The 21,428-nt window shown below is 40.8% G+C and overlaps 1 protein-coding gene across 3 annotated transcripts in view; it reads right to left on the bottom strand.

Annotated features, from left to right (window-relative positions):
• ZCCHC4 (zinc finger CCHC-type containing 4) overlaps positions 1–21,159 on the bottom strand; it is a 54,313-nt gene extending 33,154 nt beyond the window's left edge. For all 3 annotated transcript variants that reach the window (XR_005529177.1, XR_005529178.1, XM_039236673.1), the window contains exons 1-5: positions 21,036–21,159; positions 19,925–20,043; positions 19,118–19,200; positions 6,098–6,373; positions 5,367–5,447 (exon numbers count right to left, since the gene is read on the bottom strand). Coding sequence is in view for 1 of the 3 variants with exons in the window: in XM_039236673.1 (XP_039092604.1) it covers positions 5,367–5,447; positions 6,098–6,373; positions 19,118–19,200; positions 19,925–20,043; positions 21,036–21,159 (683 nt within the window). In the remaining 2 variants the exon portion in view is untranslated. The remainder of the gene's footprint in view (positions 1–5,366; positions 5,448–6,097; positions 6,374–19,117; positions 19,201–19,924; positions 20,044–21,035) is intronic.
• Between the last annotated feature and the right edge of the window lie 269 nt (positions 21,160–21,428).

The following is a 21,428-nucleotide window of genomic DNA, read 5'->3' as shown; positions in this document are numbered from 1 at the left end:
ACAAGAGTTGACAAGAATGTGGAGAAGCTGGCACACTTGCCCATTGCTGAGGGACTGTAACCATGGAAAACAGTTCAGAAGTTCCTCGAGAAGTTAAATGTAGGGTTTCCACACAATCCAGCAATTCCACTCCTAAGATAAATACCTGTTATGGACTGAACTGTAACCCCTCAACATTCATCTGTGGGGCCCCTAGTCCCCAGGGCCTCAGAATGTGACTATATTTGGAGACAGAGCTTTTAAAAAGGTGATTAAGTTAAAATGAGATCAGTAGGGTAGTCTGTGTTGTAAGATGACCAGTGCCCTTATAAAAGAGGAATTTTGGACACACACAGAGAAACTGGGGCTTATGTTACGTGAAATAAGTCAGTCAGAGAAAGAGAAATACCATATGATTTCACTCATATGTGGAATTTAAGAAACAAAACAGATGAACATATGGTAAGGAAAAAAAGGAGAGAGGGGAAAGCAAACCATAAAGAGACTCTTAACTAATGAGAACAAACTGAGGTTTATCAGAGGGTGGGGGGAATGGGTTAAATGGGTGATGGGCATTGAGGAGGGCACTTGTGATGAGCACTAAGTGTTGTATGTAAGTGATGAATGCTAAATTTTAATTCCTGAAGCCAATATCATACTACATGTTAACTTACTAGAATTTAAATAAAAATTAGGGGGAGGGGCTCCTGGGTGGCTCAGTCAGATAAGCGTCTGACTTTGGCTCAGGTCATGATCTCATAGTTTGTGGGTTCAAGCCCCACGTCAGGCTCTGTGCTGACAGCTCAGAGCCTGGAGCCTGCTTCTGATTCTGTGCGTCCCTCTCTCTCTCTGCCCCTCCTCTGCTCATGATCTGTCTCTGTCTCTCAAAAATAAATAAATGTTACAAAAATTTTTTAAATAAAAATTGGGGGGAAAAAGAGAGAGAGAGAGAAACTAGGGCTATACATGTACAGAGGAAAGACCATGTGAGAACACAGTGAGAAGATGGCAGACTACAACCAAAGGAGAGAGGCCTCAGAAGAAACCAAATCTACGGACACCTTGATCTTGAACTTCTAGCCTCCAGAACTGAGACAATAAACTACTGATGTTTCAGCCACTGAATCTACGGTTATTTCATTACTGCAGCCCTAGCAAATTAACATAATACCCAAGAGATAATAAAACCTATGTTTACATAAAAACTGTACACAAATGTTCATAGCAGCAATATTCCAAATAGTCAAAGAGTGTAAGCAACACACATATCCATCAATGATGAATGGATAAACAAACTTTGGTATCCTGATATACGCTATAACATGGATGAACCTTAAAAACGCTATGCTAAATGAAAGGCACTAGATACTAAAGACCATATGTTATACAATCCCATTTTTATGAAATACCCAAAACAGGCAAATCTATAGAGACAGAAAACAGATTAGTGGTGGCCAAGGACTGAGGGAGGGAGAGAAGAGGAGAGATCGCTTATTGGGGCCACTTTAATGGAGACAGCTCCATCAAAAGTGATGCAAATGCGGCGCCTGGGTGGCTCAGTCGGTTGGGTGTCCAACTCTTGATTTCGGCTCAGGTCATGATCTCAGGGTTTGTGAGTTTGAGCCCCACATCAGGCTCCGTGCTGACAGAGTGGAGCCTGCTGGGGATTCTCTCTCTCCCTCTCCCTACCCCTCCCCTCCTTGCATGCACACTCTCTCTCAAAATAAATAAACTGAAAAAAAAAAAGTATGGAAATGTTACTAATGATGAGCCTTTAGCACAATTTAAGGCTGAAATTGAGTGCAACACTGTGTTCTAAATCGGCCAGTCTTAAACAGTTTGCCTGCTGTATTTGCGGTAACCACTTTCCTCTGGACTGTTCAAGCAAAAAAAGGTAACTAACTCCTTCATCTCCTTTTGCACTTATTTGGAAATTTTAGTTACAGTGTTTAACTGGCATGGATGGATAAAGTCAGAGTTTAATTTTTAGGAAAATTTCACAAGCTAACTTCCACTTAGCCCGTTACCCTTTATCTTATTGAAATGCACAGTCACACTGGCTGAAGGAAAACTCGAGTCTCAGGACGATGTTGCCACAGCACTTCATGACAACTAAACTACTGTTTCTAGGTGGTGGGACAGTTGCACAACCTTGAGAATAGTACGAAAACCCTGCTTTTTCTACATGAAATATGTCTCAGTTTAAAAAAAGAAAACACGACTGATAGTGGGGGAAAAAAGATTATGATTCTTACTTTTTAAAATGTTTATATGCATAAATAAGGTCTAAAAAAGCCAAAATCCAGAATGTTTTGGGTGACAGAATTAAAGATCTTGTCTCTTTAAAAAGCTAAAATAGAGGCGCCTTGTGTGGCTCAGTAGGTTAAGAGTCTGACTCTTGATTTTCAGTCATGATCCCCGTCGTGAGATGGAGCCCCACGTTGGACGCCTTGCTGGGAGTGGAGCCTGCTTAAGATTCTCTCTCCCTTCCTCTGCTCTTCCCCTGCCCTCGCTCTCTCTCAAAATAATAAAAAATAAAAATAAAAATATTTTTAAAAAAGTAAACCAGAGATCCTTGGAATTTGAGCAAATCACAATGAATCACTGATATTTTTCTAGTTTGTATATAAAGCAGTCGACCACAACTAGCTTGGAATAAGCCTGACTTGAATGAAACCAGAACACAAAGAACCACACGACTAGAAAGACAACACCGTAGCATTTTCACGGAGGTGAAAGTCCCAGAGGCGGGAGCACGGCGGCTGCAGGTTATGTGAAACAATTCGGCTTGTGGACATGTGATCTGTGCCTCTCGTGCACCTACGGTAAGAGAGGCTTTCCCCTGGCGAACCCACTTCCTGCGGCTGGTCAGGGCTGCCACGCCACGGAGACGGTTCGAACGGGCACCCGGCCCCAGCCACGCCAGCCCTCCCCGGCTGGGGCTCTCAGGAAAGAGCGCCTCCGTCCGCTGGACGGTTAGGCTGAGACGACACAGGCTCAGAGCTGCTGCTGCCCAAGTCCCTGGCAGTGTGACGTAAAGCGTCCGGAGGAAGACAGAACGAGAGGTGCAGAAAGACGGAGCCCCAACAACACGGGGCAGCGCCCAGGACTTCACCTGGACCGAGGCCTGCTGTATCATGGGCCCCGGAAAGGTGAGCCAACACGTTCTCTTTGACACAGACAGATGTGCAGGGCTCCAGGCTTAGGTGCCTGACTAATGAGTGCCTTATTGTAAATACAAGAGGGACCTGCCACCCGCTGCCACCCCACAGGTGAGCCTTCGTGGCCCAGGCACGGGGACACGTGGAGAAAGGGAGATAGAGGAAGACCAGAGACACGGGCTACAGAACAAAGGCTTATATACACGTTCGAAAGCAAAGGGATTTCCAGAGGGTAACTTAACTTCTGGAGCCAGACTGACTGGGTTTGAATCTTGACTACGCCACTTAGAACCACAAGGTCAAGTTGTTTCACCTCTTTGTACCTCGGCTTTCTCACCTGGCAAGTGAGGATGAGAACAGCGCCGACCTCACAGGGCAGGCGGTCGTGAGGGCTCAATGAGTCAGAGCAGGGTTTGACACGGGACAGGCACTCGGAGCAAGCACCAGTTACTGTGAATACTGTTACTGTAAGAACCCAGAAGTTACACTTCTACCTTCAAAATAGTATGTTGACAATAATTTAACCACCATTCCGTAGGAAAGGAATGTGGTGGTTAAAACAAGACTCTGCTCTCTCGATACAATGGAATGCTAACACGGCCATGCAAGGAATAAAGTGCCGTGGTCTGGATGAACCTTGAAAACATCACGCTACGTGAAAGAAGCCACATACTCGGGCCATACGCTGAATGATTCCATTTAGAGAAAACGTACAGGAGAGACAAATCCACAGAGACAGAAAGCAGATCGCTGTCAGGGGAAGTGAGTGACGGAAACATTCTGGAATTAGATGGTGGTGATTACTGTAACACATAATGAGTGCACCCCAAACCACAGGCATATACGCCTTAACTTGGTGAGTTTTAAGTGAATTATATCTCCATTTAAGAAAAAGAAATTGAGTTTCTCTTTTACAAGTCTGTGTTATCACCTATGGAATTACACCTTGGCCAAGCAATGCTCACATTAGGCAGAAATCAGTAAGTGTGCTCGTCCCACTAACACGGAATGAGAGGTGACGGAAGTGTGGCTTACTTCCGAGAAGCGTGGCTGCCTCTCTTAGACCACCTGAAGTTGACCTGGAAATCTTAAAAAACAATAATGATAAATGATAAAAGCTGTACTTCTTGTGACTTTTTACATGTTAAAAATCTGTCGGCCTTGTTTCTAGGGAGAGAAAGCACATGAAATAGCACAGATTCTCTCTGACAAACATTAGCCAAATAGACTCTATCAGATCAAATAAAAAGAAACACAGTGCCTGCTCCCTTCAGTATTCAAGAACAAGTAAAAGATACTAAGAACCCAGTGTTTTATGGCCTCACCCTGATCTTGCGGAATTCAATTACAGAAAGTAAGGAAGAGAATCCAAGTTCACAGAATCAGAGACTGTGGATGGAGACACATGCTTCTCAATTACCACCTGCAAGGAAGTACAACCTGAGGTCCTCTGTCAGTCTCCTCCCTGCATGTCCCAACACTCAGATGCCACTTAATTTGGACCCTCTCCCACAGACTGCATCCATCTACTGATCCTCTGCTCTAAGGCTCAGCTCTTCCCTAGCTCTCTCTTGACTTCTGGCTATTTCCAGTGAAAGACAATATGCATATCATCCAGGAAAATATGTTAAAATAATTGTCTTAGCTCACTTAAAACATCATGCTGCAAGAAAATCCTGAAGGACGTTCACAATTATCTTTGAAAAATAAGTGTATGAGAAGAAATTTCACTCGGTAAGAATTTATCTCTAAATTATAAACCCAAGACAATGAGACACATTCGTTGAAAAAATTTAGGAAGCACGTCGGTAGGAAGAAATCCACTGCCTTCACATTTGAAATATGGAAAATCACAAGTGGAGTTTAAACAACTCAAAAGGTGACTTCTAACTAACTACTACTTCTGAATATTAAAGGAAAGTCACAGGGAATAACAAAGGAAAATATTGACAAGAAATAGGAGACAATTGGGCTCCTGGGTGGTTCAGTCAGTTAAGCATCTGATTTTCAGGTCTCGATCTTGTGGTTTGTGAGTTCAAGCCCCAGATCAAGCTCCATGCTGACAGCTCATAACCTGGAGCCTACTTAGGATTCTGTGTCTCCCTCTCTCTCTGACCCTCACCTGTCTCTTTCTCTCTCTCAAAAATAAATAAACATTAAACAAAAAAGAAAGAAAGAAATAGGAGACAATGAATGAGAATAAATATCAATACTCTGTAAACCTACCGAAAATCAATATCCAATAAAAGGCTTTTAATGTTAGACTTCTGGTCACCTGACGCTTTCAACCTGATCAGCTCATGCAACCTAAAACGATTAATGAAAGCAAATTTAATAAGGAATTACAAATGCCATAGACAATAAGCAAATAAACCAAAAAACTACACCAATGTTTTCCTGGTATTTCTAATATTTCAATGAAACACTGAAGTGAATTTGGCAAATATAACTAAGGTTTCAGTTTTCAAATATTTTTTGAAAGGTAAAATTTATTTGAAAAAGAGAAGTCTAAAATTATAAACAAGTTAAAAATCAAATCAGAAGGAATCTTCTATCATACAACAGAAATCTATAAAGATATCTCTCAAGGGGCACTTGGGTGCCTCAGTTGGTGAAGTGTCCAACTTCGGCTCAGGTCATGATCTCATACCTCCTGAGTTCGAGCCCCACGTTGGGCTCTGTGCTGACAGCTGGGAGCCCGGAGCCTGCTTCCCATTCTGTGTCTCCCTCTCTCTGCCTCTCCCCCCTCCCCAAAAATAAACATTTAAAAAAAAAGATTTCTCTCAAACAAAATATAGATTACAAATTCCTTAGGAAAGGACCCTGCTCTCTATTCCTTAGTATATTTAAAGCTGCAGGTGATGCCTCAGAACATAGTAAAACAGCTACTTGGTAATTCTGTCTTACAGTTTAAACAGTGGGGAGAGTTGAAGCTTTTAAAATATCACGTGACATACCTGGGTGTTCCTACGCACAGGACTCTTGTGAAGCCGAGGGTAGAAAGCAGGTCCACCAAGAAGTGGCAGGTGCGCTCCGCAAACAGATACTGAGCATTGGTCTTCTTATTCTCCAACGGATAGAGAAGCAGGCTGGGCCTTCTGAGCTGGCCGACGGAGATGTCGCCCACCACCCGATGCTCACGGTGCTTCTCCCAGTCGTCTGGCAGTAGCAACTGCTGGCATCTTTGACAGAACTTTCTCTGAGGCAAGGGCAACTCTATAAACTTCAGGTACCTTTCAGACATAACAAAACACAAAGTGATATTATTTGAAGTTTGTTGTTTTAGAAGCAGTCTCTCTTTGCTATTTTTAGTATGTAAAAAGGACTACTTTTTAAAAAAATTTAAATATTTTTGAGAGAGAGAGAGAGAGCAGGGGAAGGGCAGGGAGAGAGGGAGAGAGAGAATGCCAGGCAGGATGTGGGGCTCGAACTCACAAACCATGAAATCACGACATGAGTGGAAGTCGGACACTCAACTGACTGAGTCACCCAGGCCCCCTGCAAAAAGTATTATTACTTCCTGAAGAGTACTATGTAAAGAAGCAAAGGTAAGAAAAATCTGTGGAATATTGGCTGGAATTTATGTCTGGCTGCATATCTACAAAGTAGAAAAGAATCAGCAATTTTATAAGAATTGAGATGCTCCAATTCAGTCACTGAATGAAGATCAATACCCATTTAAAATGTGAATGTAATATATTACTCAAACAACTTAGTAGTAATGGAGACCACTATTACGCTTAAATTTATTGACAAATCCATGTGTTCTAGCTCTGAAGTGTTAAGTAGTCTGGCTCAGTAGGACAGTCATTTTAAACTGAGAAATTAAGATCATTCTTCAATTTTTTTATGGCATAGTTAGCAAGAAAAATTACCTCCTAAAAGAAAAAGTGTTCCTACAAAGTTCCTCTATTCTTAGAAGTCCTGATGGAAGCAGTTCTGAAAAAAGCTCATCCCCAAAACAGCAGGACAATACCCAGGGCCTTAAAAAAAAAAACTATACTGATAGCCCATTTGATCTCCTTCAAGTCATTCTCATATCTGATTTCAAAGTTACTACTTTGATTTTTTCTTTCATTTTATTAGATATAATTAGAGAGAAAACAATCAGTATGTTTTAAAAACTGATTTTATATAGGCACTAGCAGCTATGAAGTCAGAGGAGGAAAACAAATAACATTACTGAGACCTCTGGTGGGTCAGAAATGTCTGAATCTAAGCATGTCAAGTAGCGCACTAACAGACTCTCATCGTTTGAGCGGGGCCAGACGGTTTCAACTGAACTGGACCCGGGGACTGCACTGTAAAAACTGTGAACTTCACATAGAATCAAAGTGGGCTTTAAAACTTTTTACGTCTAAGCACAGTTTCACTTCAGAGCACCCACGGCAGTGACGGATCGATATTCTGAACGGCTACAGCAAGAAACATGCTTATCGCGCCAGTGATTTCAATGTTTCTATTTCCATGATAACTGTGCTTTTGACAGCTTTATCTATGACTGGAAAGAAAAGGGAAAGTGATACGAGGGGAAACTTTTCTAGATTCAAAGTAAGACTGTCACAGAGGGAAGGGACATGACATGCAGTAAAATCAGTACATTCTCCCGCAACAGGAACACTGAGTTTACTATTTTCTCTTGTTATTAAATGTTAAATGTTGAAGACGTTCACATGCGGCCATGATACATTAACAGAAACCAGACTGATTATCCCGGCCCCCGATAAAACCTTTTAAACAGACAAAATACATGAAACTGCAGTTTTAACAAATGGACAACTGGCAGCCACAATGGGGGGTGGAGGGTTGATGAGGGAAGGGAAGAGACAGGGGAGGTACAGCTGCCCAGTTTGCTGCCTGCGCAGAGCTGGCAACAGAGCACAGAGAGCCCGAACACAGCTCAGTGAACGGATGCGCAGAGCTGGGAATCGCGGAGGCCTGGGCGGCTAGAATTCGCAGGGCGGAGGACCGGTGAATACAGATGTGAAGTATACCAGCCAGAAAGCGGGTCACAGAGAGAGAGGGGCCTCCACGGTTTGCTACGATTCCCCTCAAGTATGGAGCTGGGTAATGACCAGCACATGGGTGTGAAGGAAGCATCCAGAGCGAGGGAGAGAACCACCGGAATGGAGCAGGTGGAATAATCTCCAGACGCCCATCAGGACACGGGATGGTTTTGTCTACCAAGCAGCCGAAGCGAGAAACCTCATAAAACACAAGCATCAGGTGCAGTGCTGAGAAGGGCACGGCTTCAGGAGTGGGGAGCAATTAGCCCTACCCCAAAGATGCTCTGGTCTTGCCCAAAGCTTGAAGAAAAACATTCGAACGCAAGGGACGACAAACCTTTTCTATACAGGACCAGGTAATAAATATTGCACGTGGCAGGCCGTCTGGTTTCTCTGTCATATCTGTTCTGTGACCGAAGCACAAAAGGAACTGCGAACCCAATGAAACGGGCAGGCATGACTAGAGTCGGCCTGCACGCTGTAATGCGCCAAGTCCTGCTAGAGAATATCAATCCACAGTCAAGTAACAACCGTGTTCCAGAACTAAGCTCAAAACTATGTAAAGGAGTAAGAAATGCCCACTATACAAGGTAAAGCTGACACGGCCAGCACTGAATCAGACACTACCCCGTATGTAAAGAAACAGGAAATCATGGCCCATGACTAGGGGGCAAACAAGAACCACCACCATCAAATCAAACTGACCCAGAAATGACAAAGATGACCAGAGACATTAAAGCCATTTACTGTAACTATATTCCATATGTTCAAGTGGTAGAAAAAAGAATGAGCTCGTTAAGGAAAAGCCTAGAAAATATTTTTAAAAACCCAAATCAAACCTTTAAAGTTTTTTTTTTTTTCAGTTGTCTGAGTGGAAAAATAGCCTAGATGGGAGTAACAGCAATTCAGACATCACAGAGTAAAGATTGGTGTACATGAAGGCACAGCCTCAGAAATTACCCAAAATGAAACACCGAGGGACAAAAATACATGAAAATGGACCCCCAAGTGGGGGTGGCGGGATGGAAAAGATTTTGAAAAAATAATGCCTGAAATGTTGCCAAAATTACATCAAAGGATTCAAGAAGCTCAGAGAACCTCAAGCACGAGAAACACAAAGAAAACTACAAGGGGCATCATAGTAAAATTATTCAAAGTCAGTGAAAAAGAGAAAATCTTAAAACCAGAAGAAAAAAGACATGTACAGAGGAACAAAGATTAAGAATCATATGATCAGATTTCTCACTGGAAACAATGTAAGAAAGAGGACAGTGGAGTAAAAACAATTTTACACAAACTCTTCCAGTACAACTGAAGAGGGAGGTATAACCCCAATACCAAACCAGAAAAAAATAATTATAAGAAAACTAAAGACGAATATACCTTATAAACACAAACTCAAAAATTATTAATGCAATTTTAGCAACTCAAAACCACAGTCTATAAGCAAGGTAATAGATCATGACCAAGTGTAGGTTAGCCCAGGAAAGCAAGGCTGTTTTAATGTTTCCATTCAATCAGTGCAATTCACCATATTAACAACACTTTAAAAAATGATCATCTCATTAAGTGCAGGAAAAAAAGCACTTGACAAAATCAAGCATTTGTACATGAGAAAGATTCACAGAAAACTAGGAACAGAAGGAAACTTACACAACCGATAAAGGGCCTATGAGAAAAACATATTGCTAACACCATGCTGGTAAAAGACTGAATACATTCCTCCCAAGATGGGACACAAGCAGAGTTGTCTACTATTTCTAGTCAACACTCAGTAGGGATTCTAGCCACTTAGATAAGACAAGAAAGAGAAATGAGAGCCATGGATTGGAAAGGAAACATAAAAACTTTATTCACAGACCACATGATTGTGTATGTAGAAAGCTCTGAGGAAATATTTTACAAAATTGCTAAACCTAATAAGTAAGCTCATCAAGATTACAGGATAAAAGATTAATATACAAAATCAATTGTTCTGTTTATGTACTGGTTAATTTGCATATAATCAATCTTAAAGTCACACAAAATGAATAATCATACATTATCTATCTTTCGATGTAATACAAAAGGAAATATACCTCACTACTTACAAAAGAGTTTTACCCCTCAAAACTGAACTTGAACTTGAGTCTGATGATAGCTCTACAAGAAATACAGGGATAGAATAAATGTTAAACAACTTTACAGGATGCAATCAACCAAATCCAGAATGTGAGGAAGCCTATGAGACAAATTACTCTGTTTCTTCAACAAACAAGTGATTAAAGATATCAACCAATTACAGTGCATAAATTCTGTTTAGATCCTGTTTGAAAAACCAATACTATAAATAAAATAGTATTTGTGGCTAATAGTATTTATGGGCTAATCAAAAAAATGTGAATACTAACTGCATGTTATGTTAAGTAATTGTTCATATTTTAGGTATTTTAATAGTATTGTGATTATGCTCTTTTTAAAAAGGCTTTATTTCTTGAGATGCATAGGGAAGTATTTGTGGATAAAGTTATATAATATCTATACTGGAGGTCACACTAGAAGGTACAGGTGAAATAAAATTAGCTATGTATTAATGACAAATGAAGCTAGGTAGGGGTGTAGGAGATCCTTTATACTCTTCTCTCTGCTTTTGGGTATGCCTGAAATTTCCCACAATAAAAGGTTTTAAAAAGTGTGTTAAAGAAAAGGCAAGAATTAAACTCAAAGAAAACAAGCAAAGATGACCCCAGAAAATACTAAACAGAAAATGAGTTGTAATCAGCCCTAAATCATGTGAGACTTGGTTTTTCATTCTTTGGCAATGGGAATATAAGCTAGGAAACAGAATTCTCAGAACTAAACAGCATAAGTTTCCAGTTTGAAAGGATTTACCTTTCAAAATAAAATGTAACAGACTCACATCAAGATCGATAATCATGAAATGTCATACTCCTAAGAATAAAAAGATTCCCAAAAGATGACAGAGGGATCAAACAGTCATAGATCATTTATGAGATGAAGAATGAACTCCTAGAACTTGAACTTCCCAACAGCTATAATGAAGACAAAAGTAAATGGAACATTGCCTTCCAAATTCTGAGGGAAAAATATTTCCAACCTATAATTCCATTATCTGCGAAAGTATCAATCAAGTATCAGCCGAGATAAAGGTATTTTCAGAAACACAAGATTTCAAAATTGTTGGATAGTAAAAATCAGGTTGGCCTCAGATGTCTACAATGCCATATTTAACTCTAGAACAGTGTTCCTTACAAACTGGCCATTCACTGGCACTGTAAGTCAATGGTTTCCAGTTCCTGATGACACAAAGACAGACATCGAGAGTGTGTATTTAGATATTTTTATACCAATCAGAGCACGTTTATGTCTGTTCAAATTAGCAATAAAAAAATGTGAGCTTCTATTTTGTATGTCTTCTCTTTTTTCCATTTTACTTTCTAGTAATTTATTTTTATCGTATTTACAAAAGTATCTGATCCCAATGGGTAGGAAATAAAAACAAGAACATAAAAAAGCAAACAAACAAGATAGATCATTTAAGAAGTACTGCTCTGGAGGACCATGAAATATCCCTGCACTTGTCCTAAGGAAAACATTTAATCTGAATAAATTTATAGTTGGGTCAGTGCCACTTAAGAATAAAGGAGGGGGGCACCTGGGTGGCTCAGTCGGTTAAACGCAGGACATTGGCTCAGGTCATGATCTCACAGTTTTTGAGTTCGAGCCCCAAGTCAAGCCTGCTTCAGATTCTGTGTATCCCTCTCTCTTTGCCCCTCCCCCACTCATGATCCATTCTTCTCTCTCAAAAATAAACATTAAAAAAAAATAATAAAAAAGTACCCAAGAAAAACGATCTTAAAAAAAAAGAACAAAGGAGGGAAACAGATATTCTGGGGCTTGGAAGAACTCAGGTTATATGGTCATATAATCTCGGTCCTTACTGAAGAGACTGCAAGACTCCTAGGCGCCATGCAAAAGGGCAACCATTCTGGACTGGAGAATTTCTGAAAGCCCTAGGAGAGATTTTTCTAAGATGAAACCGATAGATTATGCTACATCTGAATGTCCTGAAAAGATTCAGACAACTGGCAGAGAGTTTGCAGTTGAAGCGTGATAAGCACATAAATAAGCAAACAGCAGCTACAACAGTAAAAAAAAAAAAAAAAACAAACCCAAGACTATTATTAACTCCAAAGAAAACAAAAAGTTGTGTAGGAAAGAATTTACTATGATTTATTACATGGTTCAGCTATGAGCAGCATTTACAATTATAATAATGCAAACACTAAAATATGAATCTAACCAAAACTCTGATGTAACCATATACAAATGGGGTAGTGAAAAATTACGGGTTCTAAGGAGGGGGCAGGTAGAGGTGAAGGGGAGAGGGCAGGAAAGGACAGAAAGAAAGGTAAACTCTTATCTTCCACAGGAAGTAAATACATAACTCTAAAACCTGATAAATCAGGAAGTAGCAATACAAGCATGTTTTGTATTTCACAGACAGGAAGGCAAATTCTAAAATAATTAGCCAGAACGCTGACTATAGTTGCTGCTGGGGAGGAGAAATGTAAGGGTGGAGACAGGAGTGCTGTTCTTTGTAAAACCTCACAGAAATGTTTGATTCTGCTGCCACATAAAGATATTTGTTTTAATGAAATTTAACTCATACCATACACTCATTTAAAGTGTAAAATTCAGCAGTTTTTAGAATGTTCATGAAGTTGGGCAACTCTCAGCACAATCTAATTGCAGAACATTTTCATCACCTCAAAAAGAAACCCTGAACCCGTCTGCAGTCATTCCTCATTCCCCAACCCCCAGACCCTAGGAACCACCAATCTACTTTCTGTCTCAACAGATTTGCCTGTTTGGGGTCTTTCATGTCAACAGAATCAAACAATAGCCACATGGGAATTTTTATTTAAAATTTCTGATTATTATGAGACCTTTATTTAAAAAGTACAAACCGTTTGAATATGAATTTTAGCCACAGGGCAGATAAATGAAGGAAGTACAGCAAAGGGGCTGTCAGTAAGCACCGAATCAGGCTAAAAATGGAATGATATGGGCACTCTGGTTACAGTATAAAATGTAAATATCATAAATCCAAATACAAGAGGTCGGAGGAGTCCCAGGAAAAGTGGGAGACAGTGTAAGGATACTGGTTTTCTCATGTGTTAGAGTCAGAGACCAAAAAATATCACTTAAAAGTGAAAAATCGAGTGAAAGAGCAATGAGCAAGATTCAAAGGCATAAAGGTTATCCCTAAAAAGAAATAATCAACCAAAATCGGATAGTTCATTATCTCTCATTTTTAGATGAAGACCATCTAAAAAAAAAGGATTAAACACGGTGTAAAAAGCTAGAATGGCAACCATAAGAACAAAAAAATAAATAAAATAGAAGCACACATTAAAAAAAGCAAAGCAAAGCAAACATACGGCACATAGTGAAAGAGAACAAAAAGGAGAAACCAGAAGGCATCAAATAATGCAGCAAAACCAAGACCAAGTGTATCTGCTACACCCATTATGAAAATGAGCTAAAATCTAGCCACTAAAAGAAAGTCAATCAGACAGGATCACAAAGCAAAACCCAACCATCCCATTTCCTCACTTCTAAGCTGCATACTTTCTCACACGTTAGCATCTGCGACATGGAGATGGGGTTTATAATGCCATCGGCTGGACGGAGGGCATGACGTGGTTGGGATGGGCCCCCTCCCATGGGCAAAATAGTCCCAGCCCTTCATGCTACCATGTCTTCAACTCGGCCAGCGCACTGCCTGAACTACGCGTGTCACTGCCGTCATCTACGACGCAGTCCCCAAACGCAAAGGTACGTGATAAGTGCAGTCAGGAACTAAGACGGAGCAGCAGTGCATACGCTGGCTATCAGGGTGGTAAACACCCATCCTTGAAAGAAAGGCGACACCAATCAAGGCCTTTATAGGGACAAAGAGAAGGAAGATCGCCCGAGCTAGAGCTGGGTCGGGGTCTGCTACTTAAACCCAGTCCAAAGGACCACCTCTCACTCACCAAGCAACGCCCACTGAAGGAGGAAGACCCAAATCCACCAGGAGAAGGTGAAAGACAGTTCAAAACTACCATGAATGACCGGTGTGCGATTTGCTCACGACACAGAACTCTCTGAAGGCATGGAGGACCCCAAGTGTAATTACTTTTAAACGAAGCAAAAGAAGAACACCGTTACGTGAACCTCCACTTAGAGATCCTTGGGCCCTGACACAGTTGTCCTTCGGAAAGCTTTACTGCTGGTGTGTTAACCTTTCCCTGACAAAAGATAAACTGAGCTCTTGAACATTTTTCTTTCTATTCAAAATCACATCATAATCATTCAAGTGATTATGCTGCTTTAAATTCAGACATTCAGACACAAGGCTTTTCAGAGGCTTGGTTGGAAGAGCACAAGAACATGAGAGCTGAGCATTACTCAGCTCTCCCTCCTTACTTGTACTTTCCACACATGGCGGGGGCGGGGGGGGGAGTGAGGAAATTCATTGTGCTGCATGGCTCAGCATGATTCACAAAGTGCAGGCTAGCATTTTGAGATGTCATTTTTATTGATCTCCATTTGATGTTCCATTTGCCTTTCCTGGAGTAGACAAATTATGTTTATGGCATTTCCCTAATAGCAGACCTTGAAAATCTGAGTTTAAATGAGCTCTGGGGAAAAAAAAAGTACCAAATGCAGTATCAACTAAACAAAACCATATGGATGCACATAAATTATTGCTTATTTTAGCATTAAAATATATCTTCTCTAAGACTTCCTAGGTCACAAGAAAGGTGCCAACATACTACATAATAGAATATCATTTCAGAGCATGATGGGCAGCTAGAAACTATAGGCAAAGTCAAATCTCAGACACAAAATGTAAATCTGTCAACTCAACACATGAAATCGAAAGCATGGTTCAAAGAGTGAGGCTGAAAAAACAAATACCCAATCCTCTGCCGCAGCACCTAGCCATCTGTGCGGGACAGCCAGTTCTATAAGAAAAATCAAGTAACACAAGTCAGTTTATCTTGCTAGCTACCATATTCCCTTTCTAACAATTTGGAAAAAGAAATTTTATCAATGAAAAGCTGTTGTTACCCCACAGTGACAGACAAAAGTGTGCTTTATAGAATAGGAAGCATATTTAAATGCACTTTAATACTTTCAAATGGTGTGGTTATTTTGTACGACCACTTATAAACGAGTTGTAGAAAGTCCACTTAGAAAACAATTACAATGTCAAGACAGCACATCATCCTTTGGGTCATTTGCACACAGGAACGAACTGCGAGGCTCCAGCTGAAGACACAGTAAGAGAACAGGTACTTAATACCTCGGAATAAGTAAGTTAGTAAGCCTCTGCTTTTAAAAAGCCAAAATTTTACCTGTTTAGAGGAATGACTGACTTCCAATGTTTTACTCCACAGAAAGCATACACGAAAGCATGGAAGCATCAATCACAGAATGAGGCGGTGAAATCAATGACGGTGCATTTCAAAAAGCTTCAACTTCTACCCATCCTCCAAAACCCATTCCAGTCCCATGTCCTGAAAGCGTGTTGATCAGCTAAGGCACAAGGTAGCCAGATCACAGCTGACTTCCGAGAGCACTCAGCTTTTTCTATAAATACTGTCTACATTTAATACATTCTTCTTTGCACGATGTTACTTTTGTGTATCTCAACTCCACTACTAGCATTTTAAGTTCTTTTTGAGCCCTCAACAAGGAATGAATACATGGATGGGTGGGAGGGTGGATGGATGGATGGATGGATGGGTGGATGGATGGAAGGAAGCAAGCAATCAAGCAAGCAAACAAGCTTGAGCAACAAAATCCAAGGTTATGGGTTACAGATGATCGCAGATGTTGAAAATTATCTTATTAAGATATTAAGATATTAAGATAACCCAGGGTGCCTGGGTTAAGCGTCTGACTTCGGTTCAGGTCATGATCTGACAGTTTGTGGGTTTGAGCCCTGAGTGAGGCTCTGTACTGACAGCTTGGAGCCTGGAGCCTGCTTTGGATTCTGTGTCTCCCTCTCTCTTTGCCCCTTCCCTACTCAGCCTCTGTCTCCCTTTCTCTCTCTCTCAAAAATAAGCATTTAAAAAAAGAATAAAATAAAATTTAAAAAGTCATGTTCTCAAGAATCAGCACTAGATTACAAATGACAGTATGCCCTCTGAGAACTCACATTTGAAAATTCTTTAATACTTCATATTTTAGTCAGGGATTTTATATTCTAATTAACATGAAATATGAATTTCAAAAATTATTACCAAAAAACCATATTCTGGCAGTACAAAGACAGAATAGGGTTTATCTCCAGACTGAGATTTTATTACACAAGGAAACAAGATCACCAAGATTTCCTTACAGAGTTTAATTGAATCACCAATATCCTCATGGAATAACATAAAAAACATCCTTATCAGGTAAAACTGAAATGACAAAGTATTAGAGACTATGTGTACATTATGATGACAACCTTGTATAACATACTTTGGCACAGGTCAAAAAAGCTGGGAGAAAATACAACAAAATGAACAAAATGATGGGTTCAAAGGGAGAAATCACAAGTGACATTTTTCTGCTTTGTACTTTCTGCGTCTTTGGTATTCGATATCATTATGATAGATCTCTACAGAACTCATGCTTTATCTATTTAGATCTCCTTAAATCAAATCAGCACATACCATATGTTAATTGGCATCTGCTTTCATGTTTAAAAATAATGTGTTAGAATCAGGGGCATAAGTCTGAGTCACTGCTAGGTCATTCCAGCGGTAACAGCTTTTATGTAGTTCTTCATCTGCTCCAGGCCTCAAGTTTCTCATCTAAGTAAATAAACTGCCTCAGCGAGACTAAATAATTCTCGTGTAAAATACTCAGGACGCTAGCCTGCTCACAGTAGTGCTCAATTTCCATTAATTCCCTTTCAGGTACTTTGCCTTGCTGACTGAACCCCCATACAGTAAACGGTCATCACTGATTCAGTACCTCGGTCAGGGGCGATCAAGTTGTCCTATGAAAAGCCTCCTCCATCAAAGGACTTCAAAATCCAAGAGGCTCAAGAAAGATAGTGTTAATAGAGCCCAGTTCTCCTTTCCACTTCTTCTGAAGAAGACCTCGCAATCCTTCTGAACATAGCAGCCCAGGAAGCCTGAGGAGCCACTTACAGAGGAAAAACCTATTTGTCACTAGCAGCCCAGCCCAGAGGCTCTTTAAGGAGCTTCTCCCAGCACACAGGGACAAGGCCTGTGACACAGGAGGAGGTGGCCTTTCACAGGTCTCCAAAGAATTAAATCTAGGATGCATTCTCCAGTTGCTCAATAAAATATTTCAACAACGTAGATTTTTAAAACTAAATGTTCACAGGGGCGCCTGGGTGGCTTAGTCGGTTAAGCGTCCGACTTTCGCTTAGGTCATGATCTTGCGGTTCGTGGGTTCGAGCCCCGCGTCGGGCTCTGTGCTGACTGCCGGCTCAGAGCCTGGAGCCTGTTTCAGAGTCTCTGACTCCCTCTCTCTCTGACCCTCCCCTGCTCACGCTGTCTCTCTCTCTTTCTCTCTCCTAGAAATGAATAAAAACATTAAAAAAATTTAAAGAAATAAAAATAAAAATAAATGTTCACAGCTTTCAAAAAGTGTTTCGGTTCTTATTGCAAAAAAAAAAACAAACAAACACAAAAACATTATGGTAAATCTTCATAACAGCATATGGGGTCATGGATTCCTAGCTCTATGGTCGACAGCAAAGAAAACAAAAGCAAAAATTTGACAAATTGGACTTCATCAAATTTAAAAACCTGTTGTGCATCAAAGAACATCATCAAGAAAGTGAAAAAGCAATTTACAGAATAGGAAGAAGTATGTAAAGCTCCTATATCTGATAAGGGTGTGATGTCCCTTCACATATAAAGAATTCCTGCAATTCGACAACAAGAATTACAATCCTATTAAAAACGAACAAGGCACTTGACATTTCTCCAAAGATATACAAATGGCCAATAAGCACATGAAGAGATAATCAACATCATTACTCATTAGGGAACTAAAATTCAACACCACAATGACACACCACCTCACAAGTACTAAGATAATTAAAAACACACACACAAAACAATAAGTGTTGCTGACAAGGATGTGCAGAAAGTGGAATCCTTGTACATCGCTGGTAGGGATGCAAAATGGCGTAGCCACCGTGGAAAGGAGTTTGGTGACTCATCAAAACACTAAACACACAATTACCATATGATCCAATAATCCCACGCCTAGGTATACATACAAAAGAACTGACAAGAGACCCAAGCAGACATTTGTATGCCAATGTTCACTGCAGCATTAGTCACAACAGCCACAAGGAGGAAATGGTGTTCACTGATGGATGAATAAATAAACAAAATGTGGTGTTTGTGTGTACGTGTGTGTGATGGCATATTATTCAGCCATAAAACGGATGAGGTTCTGACACATGCCACAACATGAAGGAACCCTGAAAAGATGCTAAATGAAATAAGCCAGGCACATGGGTGAACCCTGAAAAGATGCTAAGTGAAATAAACCAGGCACAAAAAAAAAGCCAAATCAGAAATACATGATTCCACTTACATGAGGTAGCTAGAACTGTGAAATTTATAGAGACCTAAAGTATATGAGAGGTTACCAGGGTTTGGGAAGAACTGGAATGAGGAGTTACTGCTGAATGGTAACACAGTTTCTTTCTGTCTGGGGTGATGAAAAGGTTTTGGAAATATATAATGGTGATAATCGCATAACACTGTGACTATAATTAATGCCACTGAACTGTACATTTAAAATTATTAAATGACAAAGGTTATGTTATATATATTTTACCATAATAAAAACTTTTAAAAAAATGAAAGTAAATTTAAAGGCACAGGAAAAAAAACAAAACAAAAATAATAAACAAAAATGACAGCACATCAGCACCTTTCTGCACACTGCGTTCGGGAAAGAGGAGGCTGACACCTTCGGTTATGAGCTTCTCGGGCAGCAAGTCTAGCTTCTGACAACTGAAAAAGAATAAAAACACCATTTAATAAACTACCCAACTCACTACCATCCTAGAAAACCTCATATCACGTTCTGACATTAAGAAGCCAATTAGAACAGATGGATGTTGTAAACAAGCACCTGTTTTCGGGGGAAAACAAAGCAAAACACATTAACCTGGGAAAGTTCTGGAGCAGTAGGAAGCAAAACCTAACATAGAAAAGCACCGCCACATTATCTCACACACAGCGATTTTAACAGGTGTGCAGGAGAGTTGTATACAAGACTGTGTTCCAGTAAACCCAACAAAGCTGGAATTTTTCTAGACAAAAACTTTCAGAAACTTTAATTGGAGCTGAGTCCAAGAAGATACCAAGCTCATAACTACATCCCTAAGTGCCTTGATCAGTCAGATAGTAAAGGATGCTCACACAATTGTTAAAAAAAAAAGTTTTCTAAAACACTGCCTGAAATGATCACATCCTAGACTCTTTCGGGAGAAATCTATACTAATGCCTCTGAATCTTAAAGGGAACAGTCTTTGAGACAGTTATTTACAAGATAAGTAATCAGAGTTAAGTTGCGACCAAGTATAAACTTCAGTTCCTTGACCCAAAAACCATGTCTTCATCTATCCAAAGAGATTTGATTCATTTAATGCTCAAACTGCATGTTTTTATTGGCTCAAACAAATGGTCACATGCATCAAAAATAAAAATATGTATGTCCAGAAAGCTGATATACCTTTTCATCTTCCCATTGAAAAAAATTACAGTCTTTTCTATCTCTACAGGCTGAGCAGGCATAAAACCTCCGTGTTTCTTCTTTCCCTTGGTTCACCTTTACAAACAGAAGCGTGGGTCCTGGTTCCAGAAAGAGGGGAAAAAAACATATCAAACAGTAGTCATCTACATCAAGTTACTAGTTTTAACCGCCCTTAAATAAAACTTGATTTGGTTTCAGGCACAAGTTGTCATAATTAAACCTACACTGTTTAATTACTTTTTTTTTCCCGTCACAATATTTAGGCACTGATCACTGAAGAAATAGCTTTTAAAAACTAGTCTTTCCAGAAAGAAAAATGCCTCTGTCAGTTGCTGTCTACATGGTGAATGACCTGGCTCCTGAGACTAAAACAATGGAAGGGGTCCCAGAACCGAGCATTTTGCCACCTCCATCCAGTTATCTTTTCAGTGAAAATCTGAGCTTTTGGAGTTGGGCACATCCTCTCTCCACAAGTTAGAGAAAACCTGGGTCTGGTTTCTAAGTAATAAGTCATGCTACTCTTCTCCCGGGCTTTCTTTAAAATTTTTATCTTAGAGAGAGAGAGAGAGAGAGAGGAGAGGCGGAGGGAGGGAGAGAGAGACAGAGAATCCAAAGCAGGTTCCATGATCAGCGGATGGAGGGGCGGAGAGGCTCGATTCCACCACCCTGGAATCACGACCTGAACAGAAATCAAAAGTCTGTGGCTCACCCGACTGAGCCACGCCCCTCCTCCCTAACTTTTTAAAATAAAGATATCACAACAATCAACGAAATCCCCAACTACTTGACAATGGATTTACTCAATAACATGCATCCACTTTGCATAGACTCTGTCTCTTCCCTTGGGGGGAGCGTGGAGTGCGGAGGATGTTAACAGCCACGGAGCCAAGACCCCAACAGTGAGGACTTTCTAGGACAGTTTCTTAAATAAACTGAAAACACTACGTCCCGAGGAAAGGGCGTTTTCTAGGCTTCACATACGGTGGAAGAGAGCATAAAAATCTGGGAGCCATTAAGAAGCCCATGGCATCTTCAGGTTATCCCCGCCCCTTGCGCCCGAAAGCTCTGCAGAGCCCAGACGCGCACCCACCGTGAGGGCACAGCGGGGCAGGTGTGGCAGGGTCGGAAGGAAAAACCACCTCCACTCCCGAGCTCCCCTGACGACCCGAGTTCTCTTCCTCCACTGCTCCCAGCCAGTCTCTGGGGGCCGCCATATTCCCGCCACCGTCCCGAAAGCCTCAGTGCAAACAGAGGCGTCTGAGAAAGAGTGCCGCCGCGCCGATGGGGGAACTCACAGCGCCCCCGCGCGTCTAGGAGGAGCTGAGACCGCCGGGCTGAGGCTACGCCCTGAAAGGCTTTCCCTTCTGCCCCTGGCTGCCCCCAAAGGGTTCCTGGCGGGCGGACCACGGTTGGGGAAATGGGGGGAATTGCAGGCAATTTACTGGCCCTGTGCAATAAACTCACCTATTTTCTGCTTTGCTCT

This window comes from Hyaena hyaena, unplaced genomic scaffold, assembly GCF_003009895.1.
Source record: "Hyaena hyaena isolate Hyena2069 unplaced genomic scaffold, ASM300989v1 scaffold_114, whole genome shotgun sequence".
Classification (NCBI taxonomy): domain Eukaryota; kingdom Metazoa; phylum Chordata; class Mammalia; order Carnivora; family Hyaenidae; genus Hyaena; species Hyaena hyaena.
The sequence above is the reverse complement of the archived record's forward strand: the minus strand, read 5'-3'. Positions and strand labels throughout refer to the sequence as shown.